This window comes from Myxine glutinosa, chromosome 2 (genome assembly GCF_964187855.1).
Source record: "Myxine glutinosa chromosome 2, kmMyxGlut1.1, whole genome shotgun sequence".
NCBI lineage: Eukaryota > Metazoa > Chordata > Myxini > Myxiniformes > Myxinidae > Myxine > Myxine glutinosa.
Window position 1 is genome coordinate 118,449,555 of NC_136262.1, and position 14,500 is coordinate 118,464,054.

General features: G+C 46.0%; 1 protein-coding gene across 2 annotated transcripts in view; it reads left to right on the forward strand.

The window, feature by feature from the left end:
- The window catches only part of LOC137417463 (protein-lysine methyltransferase METTL21C-like), a 42,304-nt gene extending 33,631 nt beyond the window's left edge, over nucleotides 1-8,673 (forward strand). The window contains exon 4 of one of the 2 annotated variants that reach the window (XM_068103377.2): nucleotides 6,327-8,673. In XM_068103377.2, coding sequence (XP_067959478.2) covers nucleotides 6,327-6,802 — 476 coding nt within the window. In that variant the 3' untranslated portion in view covers nucleotides 6,803-8,673. The remainder of the gene's footprint in view (nucleotides 1-6,326) is intronic. The other variant, XM_068103378.2, reaches the window with a different exon arrangement.
- Nucleotides 8,674-14,500: the final 5,827 nt, after the last annotated feature.

A 14,500-nucleotide genomic window follows, 5' to 3' on the forward strand; every position in this document is an offset into this window, starting at 1 on the left:
TTCTGTGATTACTTGAAACACCCACAGTCAAGGTGCTCCGCATGTGAGGCTACATGCAACAAATGCGGGAATAAGGGGCACTTTGCTAAAGTCTGCCGTTCGTCACCAGCCGCCACTGCCGTGGGCGCTACCTCAGCGTCAGCGAATCGCCCGACCCTTGCCTCTGTGACATCTGCACCCATCTCTCCGGCACTAACAAAAGCAACCTGTAAGGTTGCCATGAATGGAATTGAAGCCGATGGCCTCATCGACAGTGGAAGCACGGAAAGCTTTATTCACCCACACCTAGTCAGGCGACATTCACTAAAGTTTTACCAGTTGGGCGAAGCTGTCTCTATGGCCTCAGCATCGCTTTTAATGAAGATGCTTGGATTCTGCGTGGTCAATTTAACCCTGAAAGGACGAATCTACCAAGACATGCAACTGTCCATACTCCCCGAGCTCTGCACAGACATTATCCTCGGGAAAGACTTCCAGAAACAGCATGACAGCTTCACACTGAAATTCGGCAGTAACCTGCCACCTTTAGTTCTCTGCGGACTGACCACACTAAGCATTGACCCCCCGGAACTGTTTGCCAATCTGACAGCGGAATGTCTCCCTATTGCCACCAGGTCGCGTCAGTACAGCTTTGACAACCGCAAATTAATCGAGAAAGAAACTCATTGGCTACTACGCGAAGGAGTCATCGAACCGAGTAAGTCCCCGTGGTGCGCCCAGGTCGTGGTAACTAAAGACAAAAACCACAAGAAACGGATTGTGATTGACTATTCTGAGACCATCAACCGATTTACGCTACTCGACGGGTACCCGCTACAGCATATCGATGACACAGTGAATAAGATCGCCCAGTATCACGTCTTCAGCACCATCGACCTGCGTAGTGCTTACCATCAGGTACCCATAAGGAACCAAGATAAGCCCTATACGGCGTTCAAATCGAGCGGAAGTCTTTACCAGTTCACGCGAGTCCCATTTGGCATCACAAACGGTATCTTGCTTCCAACGCATCATGGACTCCTTTATCAAGGAAGAGAAACTTGCTGGAACATTCGCTTACCTAGACAATCTGACTATCTGTGGCATGACACAAACTGAGCACGACGTCAACCTGAAGCAGTTCCTCAAAGCAGCCGAAAGGAAGAACATTGGCTATAATGAGGATAAGTGTGTGTTTTCGACCACTAAACTCAGTATACTGGGCTATGTAGTAGAGGATGGTCAAATGTGGCCAGACGCTGAGTGCCTTCAGCCCCTGCGAGAGCTACCCGTGCCGCATAACATGAAGTCCCTGCGCCGGATCCTGGGACTTTTTGCCTACCACTCTCAGTGGATTCACAACTATTCAAGCAAAATTTGCCCCCTCAGTGCCACAAAAGCTTTCCCCATCTCGAAGGAGGCTGAAACCACATTCCACCAACTCAAACGGGACATTGAAGAGTCAGTGGTCAATGCAATCGATGAGTCAATACCCTTTGAAGTTGAGACCGACGCATCCGAGTTTGCTACTGCCGCAACGCTTAACCAGGCGGGGAGTCCAGTAGCCTTCTTCTCCCGCACACTCCAAGGATCCGAAAAACGGCATGCATCGGTCGAAAAGGAAGCTAAGGCTATCATCGAAACTGTCCGCCACTGGAGACACTACCTGACGGGAAGGCACTTTACACTGAAGACTGACCAACGCTCTGTCAGCTACATGTTTGACAGAGGACAGAAAAGCAAGATAAAGAACGACAAGATCATGGGTTGGCGCATGGAGTTATCTTAATAATAATAATAATAATAATAATAATAATAATGAAGGAGTCTTATATAGCCCCATCAAGCAGAGTTAACGACCCTCGTGGCGCTTTACATTATCATGCGAACGCACACACACCGCACACACATGCACAAACATACACACACACAGACACACCTTCACTCTTGCCCTATTCCTCTCCCTCCCCATTCAAAACCCACAGATGTGTACTCTCCCCTCCTCCTCCCCCTCCTTCCCCCGCACATGTACACAGACATACTCTCGATCTCTGTCCCACCTCAAACCAAAGGGAAAACAGGACTTAGACTTTGAAAGACTTGTGAAACAGATAGGTTTTGAGGGAGGTTTTAAAGGCAGGAAGAGAGTCAACATGTCGAACAGAGGAAGGCAAGTCATTCCAGAGCAGAGGTGCAGCAAAGGAAAAGGATTTCTCGCCAAATGACTTGGTGCTGGTGCACGGCGGCTCCAAGGTCATAGATTCGTCGCTTGAACGAAGCCGTCGCCGAGGTACATAGAGAGTGAGCAAATCGGAGAGATAGTGAGGTCCCGCTCCACACAATGATTTATAACATAGTGTGCAAATTTTGTATTGCACACGAGCAGAGACAGGCAGCCAGTGTAAAGATTCAAGGAGCGGAGTAACATGGTCAGACTTCTTCGCCTTACAGACAAGACGAGCGGCAGAGTTTTGAACCTTTTGTAACTTATCCAAGAGAAACTGAGGGCAGCCAGCATACAAAGAATTACAATCGTCTAGCCTTGAGAGGACAAGGGCACAGACCAGAGTTAGAGCAGCTTGAGGAGTAAGAAAGTGGCGAATGGATGCGATCTTTCGCAGCTGAAAGTATGCTGATTTGCAAGTTTGAAGTACTTGCTTGGAAAATGTCATGTTACAGTCGAAAACCACACCAAGGTTATTGGCCGACGAAACAAAGTTTACATCGGTTTCACCAACATGAATAGTGGTAGGAAGTGAACATTGTAGAGGACATCTGTGTGATCTTACAATCATAGACTCTGTTTCAGCATCGTTCAGCTGAAGTTTGTTTTGGGTCATCCACACCTTCACGTCGGCAATACAGCCTTCTAACACTTCAACAGTGGGCACGATTTGTTGAATCGTGCTTCCTTTGTACAGCTGATTGTCGTCCGCGAAGGCGTGGTGATCAACTGAATGTCTGGCAACAAGATCAAATAGAGGCTGAGTGTACAAAAGAAAGAGGATAGGTCCCAGGACTGAGCCCTGGGGAACGCCAAAGGAAAGCGGAGAAGGGGCTGATTTCTGGCCATTGACAATAACTGTTTGCACTCTATCAGTAAGATAGGACATCAGCCAAGAAAGGGGAGTACCAGTTATACCAAATTGAGTTCAAGACGACGAATTAAGACACTATGGTCAATCGTGTCAAAGGTGGCAGACAAGTCTAAAAGAGCAAGAACGGAAACTTTACCACAGTCGAGAGAGGTCAGAAGATCATTGGTTATTCTTAGGAGAGCGGTCTCGGTGCTATGGCCTGGTCTATATGCTGACTGCGAGAATTGAAAAGATTATTTGAAAGTAGATGGTCATTCATCTGTGATAGCACAATTCTTTCTGTGATCTTTGACAGGAAAGACAGGTTGGAGATAGGACGGTAATTTTTCATGTCGTTAAGGTCAAGGGTGGGCTTTTTAAGAAGTGGTTGAACAAGAGCTTGCTTAAAGAGAAGCGGAAATGAACCCGTAGTCAGAGAATCATTGATAACTGCAGTAATAAATGGGAGGAGGGTGTCCAGAACACTCAATAAACAAATCGGTGGGAAGGGGGTCGAGATCACATGTTTTTGTGTTTGACTTGAGGATTGCACATTTGACAATTTCCTCAGTAACAGGAGTAAACGAACTAAGAGGTCGTCCATGAAAGCAGTGTTCAGCATCATCGAAGGAAAGGAGTGACTGCTTGTCAAGATTGTTTCTTATTGACTGAATTTTATTGTGAAAGAAATGCAGGAAGCATTGGGGTAGTTCGTTTTGAGGAAATACAGTGGGAAGAACGGATTCATTTTTGGTGGCAAACAGGCGGTTGGTAATGCTGAACAGTTGCTTGCAGGAGGAGCTCCTAGTAATCCGATCAGAAATATATGACGTTTTTGCTTTCAGAATGATTTTTATGACGAGTCTTTTAGCTATGTTATACAACTGTTTATGGACTGTGAGGCCAGTCTTCAGCCACTGTCTCTCGGCACGTCGTCGTTCCTTTTTGGCAGCCCTGACTTCGTCGCTGACTGCGCTGAACCATGGAGTACTCCTGCATCTAGGAACGGCGCGCCGTGTCGCTGGAGCATGACAGTCTAACGCTGTGCGGAGGCAAGAGTCGAGGTCTTCTGCAGTGACGTAGGAACGGCCAGAGAGACGGGTGTGAAGGTCCTCTTTAAAGGCGGAACGGTCGATGGCACGAATGTTGCGGGCAGTGATGAAGGTGGGCTGAAGATGAGGAACAGCAATACTCAGGTGGCTGGTGACACAGAAGTGGTCCGAGGCGATAGCACAGGTCACTGGCGTGGACTGCACCAACTGATCATCGCATCTGTGCACTAACCAATCCAGGATGTGTCCTTTAACATGTGTAGGTTGGGAGACAGACTGAGACAGACTAAAAGTAGAAAGGAGGTCAATGATCTTTGAAGTGAGAGGATGTTGTGGTTGGTCGTAGTGGACGTTGAAATCTCCAAGAAATCCATATATCTATCAAGAATCGTTGACATCTCCAAGGTCATCTTGCTTTCATTATGAGATTATCTACCGTCCGGGGAAAGAAAACATACCTCCTGACGCATTATCAAGGTCATTCTGCTCATCTACATGCCTAGACCATCGTTCACTATACGACCTCCACCAGTCCCTATGTCACCCAGGAGTCACACGCATGTACCACTTCGTGAAATCTCGAAACCTACCTTATTTGGTGGAAGACGTTCGACGGATGACCGGCTTGTGCAGAACCTGTGCAGAGTGCAAACCCCGGTTCTATCAGCCAGAAAGGGCCCATCTCATAAAAGCCACCCGGCCATTCAAATGCCTTAACATAGATTTTAAGGGACCCTTGCCAAGCACTGACAAAAACAAGTACTTCCTCACTATCATCGATGAGTACTCGAGATTCCCCTTTGTGTTCCCATGTGCGAACATGACAAGTTATACGGTGATCGACTGCCTTTGCAAACTTTTCGCCCTCTTCGGAATGCCCGCCTACATCCATTTGGACCGGGGACCATCGTTCATGAGCCGAGAACTTGGTGAATTCCTGACAAGTAAAGGCATTTCTAGCAGCAGAACCACTAGCTACAACCCGCAGGGTAACAGACAGGCTGAATGTTACAACAGAACAGTCTGGAAGGCTATCACCATGGCCGTGAGGTCATGCCAACTGCCTACCCAGTGTTGGCAAACTGTCTTGCCTGATGCCTTACACTCGATCCGTTTTCTCTTGTCAACAGTTACTAATGCTACCCCACATGAAAGACTGCTAAGTTTTGCTCGCCGCTCCGTGATTGGTAGCTCGGTACCAACTTGGCTATACACACCTGGACCTGTCCTACTCATAAGACATGTGCGCCAGAGTAAGACGGAACCACTGGTCGACCAAGTGGAACTCCTGCAGGCGAATCCGCAGTACGCCCAGGTCCGCTATCCAGACGGCAAGGAAACCACTGTATCTATCCGACATTTGGCCCCGACTGGAGACACAAAGGGATGGGAGCAACAGAACGAGGCACCGTGCGACTTGGAGAATGGGGTTGGCAGAGATTCAACTGCATCAGACGATCCTAGCTCAGTGCTCACTGAAGTCTCTGGAAATTCTACTGAACAACAGCCGCTATGACGATCATAACGTGCCCAGCGGGCCCCCTACCGTCTGGGCTTCTGAGTAGTGTTTTTCTAAGCTAAGTTTTCTTGGAGAATGACATAATTCCAGTTTTCTTGATGCCTCACTCCCTGTGTACCTCACTTCCTGTGGCCTCACTTCCTGTGTACCTCACTTCCTGTGTACTTCACTTCCTGTATCCTCACTTCCTGTGTCCTCACTTCCTGTGTACCTCACTTCCTGTGTACCTCACTTCCTGTGTACCTCACTTCCTGTGTTCTGGGATCGTTATTGTATTAAAGCGGTTCAGCCGACGGCATGCAGGCTGCCTACGATCTGCTCCATGCTACGTTCCCTCTTAAGGACTTCAAGCCCTGATTAGGCCTCTTCTTGTGCACCTGGCCACCATTGTGTTGATTAAAGCCTACCTAAAGGCCCACTTGTCTTTTCTGCTCTGCCACAACACCCACCATCACCTCCTTGTGCACTAGTGGCATCATTTCACAATGCAGTCAATTGTTCGAGTTTGTGAATATCATTGGAAAAACTCCTCCAGTTAGTTTTCCGTAAAACGCGACAATGTTCGACATCCATATATCTATCTCTCTTTGTCTCTGTCATTGTTGTCTCTTTCATTCTGCCTTTCATTTCGATCATTGGACATGCCTGTGATGCCAAACTCTACCATGTCCACCTACTTTCCCACCTCCTCTGTGTCAGGTGCGAAGGTGATCGCTACAGACCGCGGTCCGGTGCTTGGAAGTCTCAACCACAACGTCCTGCATAACACGGGCTGCGCACAAGTCTCGTACCCGATCGAGGTGCGCCCCTTCGAGTGGGGTGTCCACGATGCTGAGTTTCACGGTGTCCACGTCGATGTCGTCCTCGCTTCAGATGTGGTATATCGTCAACTACACGCACAACTGCTGTTGAAGACCTTGCCGGAGCTCATACGTGGCGAGACGAAGCTTTTTCTCTGCATAAAGCCTCGATGGAACTTCGTGCGGGAGTTTCTGTTGGATCTGGGTCGGGAGCTCGATCTGAGGCTCCGTGTGCTTGAAGGAGCAGATGGTGTTCGAGTGTACGAGGGAATGCAGAAAGGGTGCTCATCGTGGTTGAGTGAAAATTTCATGGAAGATGAAGATGGTGCCAACGATGATAATACGAATGAAAGTTGTCAAGAAGATGACAACTGAAGATGGAGACATTGAGTGTAATGCAGGTGGTTTGAGCGTTGAGGAGACGGAAGAATGTGTTCATAAATATCGTGAGGATGAAAAATGCAGATGTAAAAAAATATTGACAAACATTACAATGTCATCTCCAGGAGAGACAGACACCATCATCTAATGTGAGGAATGAGGAAGCAGAAGGACTGAAAAACCTTCAGTGATTACTCAGTTCAAACACTGATTATGAAATTAAAATAAGGAAGACAATAAAGATTATGAAGCTAAAGTTATGAAGTTTGTGAAATGAAAGGTCTTGCTGTGAGGTTAAAGTTCTGAAGTTTATGAAATTAAAGGTCTTGCTATTAAGTTAAAGTTCTGAAATTAAAGTTAAGAAGTTTATGAAATTAAAGGTCTTGCTATGAAATTAAAGTTAAGAAGTTTATGAAATTAAAGGTCTTGCTGTGAGGTTAAAGTTAAGAAGTTTATGAAATTAACGGTCTTGCTGTGAGGTTAAAGTAAAAAAAAGTTCAAGGTCTTTGTATTGGCATCAATTCAGTGACCATTCAGTTCCACCTCTTTCAATCTCCAACAGCTTTCCTGAAATTCCGAGTAGAGTCCATTAGCTTTATACCGTGTATCCCTCCCCGCCAACCCCACCCCACTTGCCCTCTTCCTTCCACAGATCTACCGACGTCCCTGTTCGCTACTGTTGTTGTGCTTGTATGCTTTTCTCTCTCCCCCTCTTGTCTCCTGCTCCCTTTGTTTATTGTATGTGTTATGGGTCTTTCGTGTGTAATGTGCTAGCTCTTACATGAGCCTTGACTCTGTATACAAAAAAAAAAGAAAAAAAAAAGGCCCTGATAAAAAGTTAAAATTATGAATAATATGAAGTTAAAGTTTATGAAGTTAAAGGTCCTGATAAAAAGTTAAAATTATGAATAATATGAAGTTAAAGGCCCTGATAAAAAGTTAAAATTATGAATAATATGAAGTTAAAGTTTATGAAGTTAAAGGTCCTGATAAAAAATTAAAATTTTGAAAAATATGAAGACTAGCAAGTTGCCCGTACCCGCACGGCATTGTAAACGGGGTTGGGATGGAGGTGGCAAAAATGCAAATGGTATCTTCTGTTATCGAGCCGGCAAGCTGGAAGCAACAATTCCCATTTATTGCCACATCTGATGCAATTTAAATGCTTTAATGGTGGCAAGGTGCTCCATCTGAAACAGTTTGTTGGATTATATGTAGTAGCTTTTTGATGGTGAGGGTTTGTAATAAAAATTTGTATTGGTATCAATTCAGTGACGAATTGCATATTAATAATAGGATTATGAAGTTAAATTTTAGGATCTTGAAGGACATGAGAAAGTTGAGGAGTTGGGAATGGACAAGATGCAGCTGGAGATGAAGATGTGCATGATGTCGACGAGGACTGTAATGATTGAGATGAATAGCATGGGAATGATCCAAGGATGAGCGATTAGGATGAGGAGGGATGATGCCGGGGTATCCAAAGACGGAATAGAGATTACGTGAAGATGAAAGGGAAATCATTGTGATTTAAATGCTCATGTTTTCAGGTATTTGCACGTGCTACTCGATGGTATTCAGAGTGATTTAATATTTTTAAGATTCAGATTTAATATTCAGAGTGACAAAGACAAAATAAATAAAAGTGAAGCCACAGAAATGAAGCTTGGTTATGCATTCAGATGTCGCATCTATGTTGCTCTTTTTAGTGTTCAATAAACAAAGTGAGGAAAGAAATAATAATCTGAATGTTTCGCATTGACACAGTCGCCAGGCTTAATAAGTATTGGAACAGTGGTCAAATTTGATATTGTTGCTGTATCTCTCTATATTATAAAATAAAGTTTTTGTTTGTTTGTCTGTGCAAGCTGATCTCCTGAACGGTGAAAGATAGGAGGAAACCTCTAATACAAAAAATGTCAGTGACGGGCCCCGGGAAGGTTTTAGGCTAGGTGGCGAGGCCGGTTGAGGCCGCTTCGGCCGGGCCGGGCCCATTTCGCAATTAAAAGCTGAGCTGAATTATAGTAGTCAATCTTCTACGGCCGCGAGTAAAACCTGAATTATGGTAGTAAATTCATTCAAACAGAACCAAAAATGTCGGGACAGGCCCCGGGAAGGTTATAAGTGAGGTGGCGAGGCCGGTCAAGGCCCACCTCGGCCGAGCTGGGCCCATTTCACAATTAAAAGCTGAGCTGAATTATAGTAGTCAATCTTCTACAGCCGCGAGTAAAAACTGAATTATAGTAGTAAATTCATTCAAAAAGAACCAAAAATGTCGGGACCGGCCCCGGGAAGGTTATAGGCTAGGTGGCGAGGCCGGTTGAGGCCGCATCGGCCGGGCTGGGCCTATTTCGCAATTAAAAGCTGAGCTGGATTATAGTAGTCTATCTTGTACGGCCACGAGTAAAAGCTGAATTATAGTAGTAACAACAACAACAACAACATGCATTTTAAGGCCATTTTCCCTGCTGGAGCAGGGGTTAGCCTTGCGATCCCCATGACAATCTTCTCCATTTTGCCCTATTTTCTGCATCTCTCCTTGTTAACCCCCTTGCCCGCATTTCTTCTTCCACCATCTTTAGCCAAGTCTTTCTCGGTCTTCCCCGTCCTCTACTTCCTTCTACATTAAATTCCATCACTCTTCTCAACCAGTCACTTTCATCCTTCCTCAACACATGACCAAACCATCTCAACCTGTTCCTCTTCACAGCATCAATCACAGGCAATATTCCCATTTCCCTGGGAAATTCATTCATTTCATTTAAATTTGAATCAAATTCATTTAAATTCATTCAAAAACAAGCATTCTGAGTATTGCGCTGCAATACATGTCCCCTACCGGCAGTCTGTCGTCTGGAAAACTGTTGGGGCAGGGACCAAATTACCAAAGTTCAAAGTGCCATAACTTTGTGAAAAATGATCGAAACGTCATGAAGTTCGAACTTGATATGTAACTTATCATGAGGAAACCATGTGCCAAGTTTGAAATCATTAGCATTAAGAGTTTAGAAAAAAAGTCCGGAAAACTGTTCTTTGCGTGATGGACTGACTGACTGACTGACTGACAGACGGAGGGATGGAGTGCAAACCGATAGTCCCCTCCGGTGTACACCGGTAGGGGACTAAAAACCCGGGCAACGCCGGGTGCTTTCAGCTAGTACTCAATAAATTTGGATTTCATATCAAAAGATAAAGATGAGGCAAGAGTACAGAAGGTCATCTTTTATTTCTTGATATCTCATTTTGAGATGCGTTGCCAAGCCATTGCTGCAGCCATTTTCAGTTGTTGTTTATTTTGGGGGTTTCTGACTTTAGTCTCCTCTTCAGCAAGTGAAGTTCATGCTCCATTGGATTTACATCAGGAGATTGACTTGGCCAGTCTAAAACCTTCCACTTTTTCCCCTGATGAACTCCTTGGTTGTGTTGGCAGCGTGTTTTGGGTCATTGTCTTGCTGCATGGTGAAGCGTCAACCAATGAGTTTGGAGGCATTTTCTTGTACAGAGGCAGACAAAATGTTTCTGTACACTTCCGAATTCATTCTCCCACTGCCATCATTAGTTAGCTCATCAATAAGGAGGAGTGATCCAGTTCCAGAGGCAGCCATGCAAGTCTAAGCATGACACTACCTCCACCATGCTTCACAGATAATGGGTAGAAAGTAGTTGTTTTTCAGCTACCTCTGGGAGTGAGGTCCCTGCCCTATGCGACTCCCAGGCTCGGCTTGCTCGGGCTGGCTGTACCTAGTATAGGCCCCTATGTCCAGGGTAAGTGAACCCCCACTGCCTTGTGGGGGAAGCTTATTTAGGTTATGGCTATGAGGACACTCAGATATGAAACCACACTTGTAGGTCAGCCTGGGCAGCGCTACATCATGGATAAATGTGCCCATGAAAGTCAGTGATGGCACCAATTTTGCCATTACTGTGCAACATCTGCAGACAGCTGTGTCCACTTCAGACATCAAGGGTAGCTATCATCATACCGACGACTTTGCCAGTCTGCTGCGCCGATGTGCATAAGACTTCACGTTGCATTTACTGCACCTGCAGCCAACGATGCTCATCGGAGTAGAGAGTGGGAGAGGGACAGCACACATGTCTAACACTTTAATCGCTTCTTTGTGCAGGGTTTTCCCTTCATTGGCACCAGCTCACCTGCTTACCACCAATTTTTACCGATACAGCCATCACAGAATGCACAATGCTTAGTGAGCACCTGTTGCAGGTGTAATATCTCTACTCAATTAAGATAAACAGAGAGACAGAGACTACCACTTTCTGGTGAACAATTTAATCGACTTGCTGGAACAAACTCACTTGCATTTACACAAAGTACTTCATTGAACATACAGCACACAAGACATCAAGTGAATTTCATACTGCCCTTGCGAAGTACAGCTCCTTTATAGTTTCCATTGCTCTCTGATATTTGTGCATGAAACATGAAAGCCCACAGAATCTTGTTTCTCATATCACAGTCTGAGAGTCCTTTAGGTGCTTTTTTGCAAACTCCAAGCGGGTTTTTATGTGTCTTTCACTGAGGAGAGGCTTCCGTCTGGCCACTCTGCCATAAAGCCCAGATCGGTGGAGTGTTGCAGTGATGGTTGTCCTTCTGCAAGTTTCTCCCATCTCCACACAGGATCTCTGGAGCTCAGCCAGAGTGACCATCGGGTTCTTGATCACCTCTCTTACCAAGGCCCTTCTCCGCCGACTGCTCAGTTTGGCCGGGCGGCCAGCTCGAGGAAGAGTCCTGGTTGTTCCAAACTCCTTCCATTTAAGAATTATGGAGGCCACTGTGCTCTTGGGAACCTTCAATGCAGCAGAATTTTTTTTGTAGGCTTCCCCAGATCTGTGCCTCGACACAATCCTGTCTCTGAGCTCTGCAGGTAGTTCCTTCGACCTCATGGCTTGGTTTTTGCTCTGATATGCATTGTCAGCTGTGGGACCTTATAAAGACAGGTGTGTGCCTTTCCAAATCATGTCCAATCAATTGAATTTACCACAGGTGGACTTCAAGCAAGGTGTAGAAACATCCCAAAGATGATCAAGAGAAATGGGAGGCACCTGAGCTAAATTTCAAGTGTCATCGCAAAGGGTATGAATACTTATGTAAATGTGATATTTCAGTTTTTTCTTTTTAATAAATTTGCAAAACTTTCTAAAATCCTGTTTTCTCTTCGTCATTATGGGGTACCATAAGCCGGTGTGTACCCCGGTTTAGAATAGGTACACCGTATCCCTGCGTGTCGTAAGAGGCGACTAAAAAGGGTTTTGGCGTCAGGAAGGGCATCCGGCCATAAAAACATTGCCTCAAAAAGAGAACCATGACAATTACAACGACATATGGGCAGGGTACAGCCCGAAGTACCCCGTGGGGGACCCCATTCCCTCTCGTCAAAACTCAAGGTGGGGAACCCGATTGAAGCAAGGGTGGAAATCACTCCATTTATGACGAGGAAACGTCTGATGCCCAACGTGGAGTTCGGTTTCTGAAGTTTGGGACATGGAATGTAGGGACAATGACAGGGAGATCAGGAGAAGTGGTGGAAGTAGTGGTCAGAAGAAGAGTGGACATATGTTGTGTGCAGAAGACAAGATGGAAGGGAAGTGGTGTGAGAATGGTGAAGGGTAGGCAGGGCCAGAAATACAAGTTTGTATGGCAAGGGTGCCCAGAAGGCGTGAATGGTGTTGGTGTCCTGTTTTCTGAGGAGTTTGTAGACAGTGTGGTGAGTGTGACTCGAGTGAGTGAAAGGTTGATGATGGTGAAGATGATGATTGGAAAGCTCTTGGTGAACGTCATCTCGGGATATGCTCCATAGGTTGGTCGAAGCGATGAAGAGAAGGACAAGTTCTGGTGTGCGATAGAGAAGCTGAAGGAAAACGTGAAAGATAATGAAGTTGTTCTGGTAGGAGGAGACCTGAATGGACATGTGGGAAGGAGTATGGATGGTTTTCATGGGAGTTCATGGGAGTTACGGATATGGTGTGAGAAATGGAGAAGGTGAAAGGATTTTGGAGTTTGCTGATGGAGCTGATTTGTAATACTCAGTTCCAGAAAGAGGACAATAAGCTTGTTACATACATGTCAGGTGGGTCGACGACAACCGTCGACTACCTGCTGGTGCGTAGGCGAGATAGGGGGTACCTCCGGGACACAAAGGTGATCCCGGGGGAGGAGGCTGTTTCACAGCACCACTTGGTTGTCTGCGACATAAGGGTGAAAGGTGCGAGGAGAGCTCGGCGGGTGAAGTACCAACCGAGAATGAAGGTGTGGAGGTTGAAAGAGGTGACAGTGAGGGAGGCATTAAAAGAGAGGCTGAGTATGGTAGAGGCTGATGTGGTTGAGCTTGAAAGTGGTTGGATGTCAATGAAAGATAGTCTGTTGGAAGCCGTTGGTGAGGTATGTGGATGGACAAAAGGACCACCGAGGCACTCGGAAACATGGTGGTTGGATGATGAAGTTGGAAAGAGGATTGATGAGAAGAGGAAGAAGTTCAAGGAGTGGCAGAAGGCAAAGGGTATGGGGGCAGAAAAGGCAGAGCATGAAAGTTATAAGGCAGCCAAGAAGGCTGCAAAGAAAGAGGTAGCAAAGGCGCAGGAGGCATGTAGGAAAATGTTCGGGGAACACTTGGATTTGGAAGAGGGTCAGAGAGTGGTATTCAGGATTGCAAAGCAGATAGCGAAAGAGAGGTGTGATGTGATGGGGGTGAGTTGCTTGAAGGATGAAGTGGGACAAATCATTGTGGACCCAGATGGAATTAAAGGAAGATGGAAGAGAGATACAGTATATGGACATACTGTTGAATGCAGAGAATGAATGGGATGGCAACATAGAGAGTAACCCAGTTTTAGGACCCGCAGAGAAGATAACCGAGAAGTTGAGGAAGCGATAAAAGCAATGAAGAGTAGAAAAGCGGGAGGGCCGACGGGAGTTGTGGGAGATATGTTGAAGGCAGCAGGAAGTTGGGGTGTGAAGAGAATGGCAGAGATTTGTAATCTGGTAGTGAAAGAAGGCTGCATTCCAGTGGATTGGGAATTGAGTACCCTCTTCCCTCCATACAAGGGGAAAGGTGACCCTCTGGACTGTGGCTCGTATCGAGTGATGAAGTTATTGGAGCATGGAATGAAAGTATTGGAAAGGGTGTTGGAGAGGAGGATAAGGAAGAAAGAGAAGATTGACGAAATGCAGTTTGGATTTATGCCAGGAAGAGGAACGGCAGACGTGCTTTTTATTGTGAGGCAGTTGCAGGAGAAGTACATGGAGAAGAGGAAGAAGTTGTTTCTTGGGTTTGTTGATCTGGAGAAAGCATTCGATAGGGTTCCACGTGAAGCAGTGACATGGGCATTGAGGAAGTTAGGAGTGGAGGAATGGTTGATCAGAGTCGTGATGGCAATGTACAAAGGAGCGTGCGCAGCTGTAAGGACGAAGGACGGGAACAGTGGTGAGTTTGAGGTGAAGGTGGGAGTGCACCAAGGGTCGGTACTAAGTCCACTACTATTTGTAGCTGTGATGGAGGTGCTGGCTCGGAACGTGAAGGAGGGTTTACCGTGGGAGTTGTTGTATGCAGATGATCTGGTGTTGATTGCAGAAAGTATGGATGGACCGAAGGAGAAGATGAACAAGTGGAAGGAATGCATGGAGACAAAAGGTCTGAAGGTGAATATCGGAAAAACGAAGGTGATGGCAAGTGG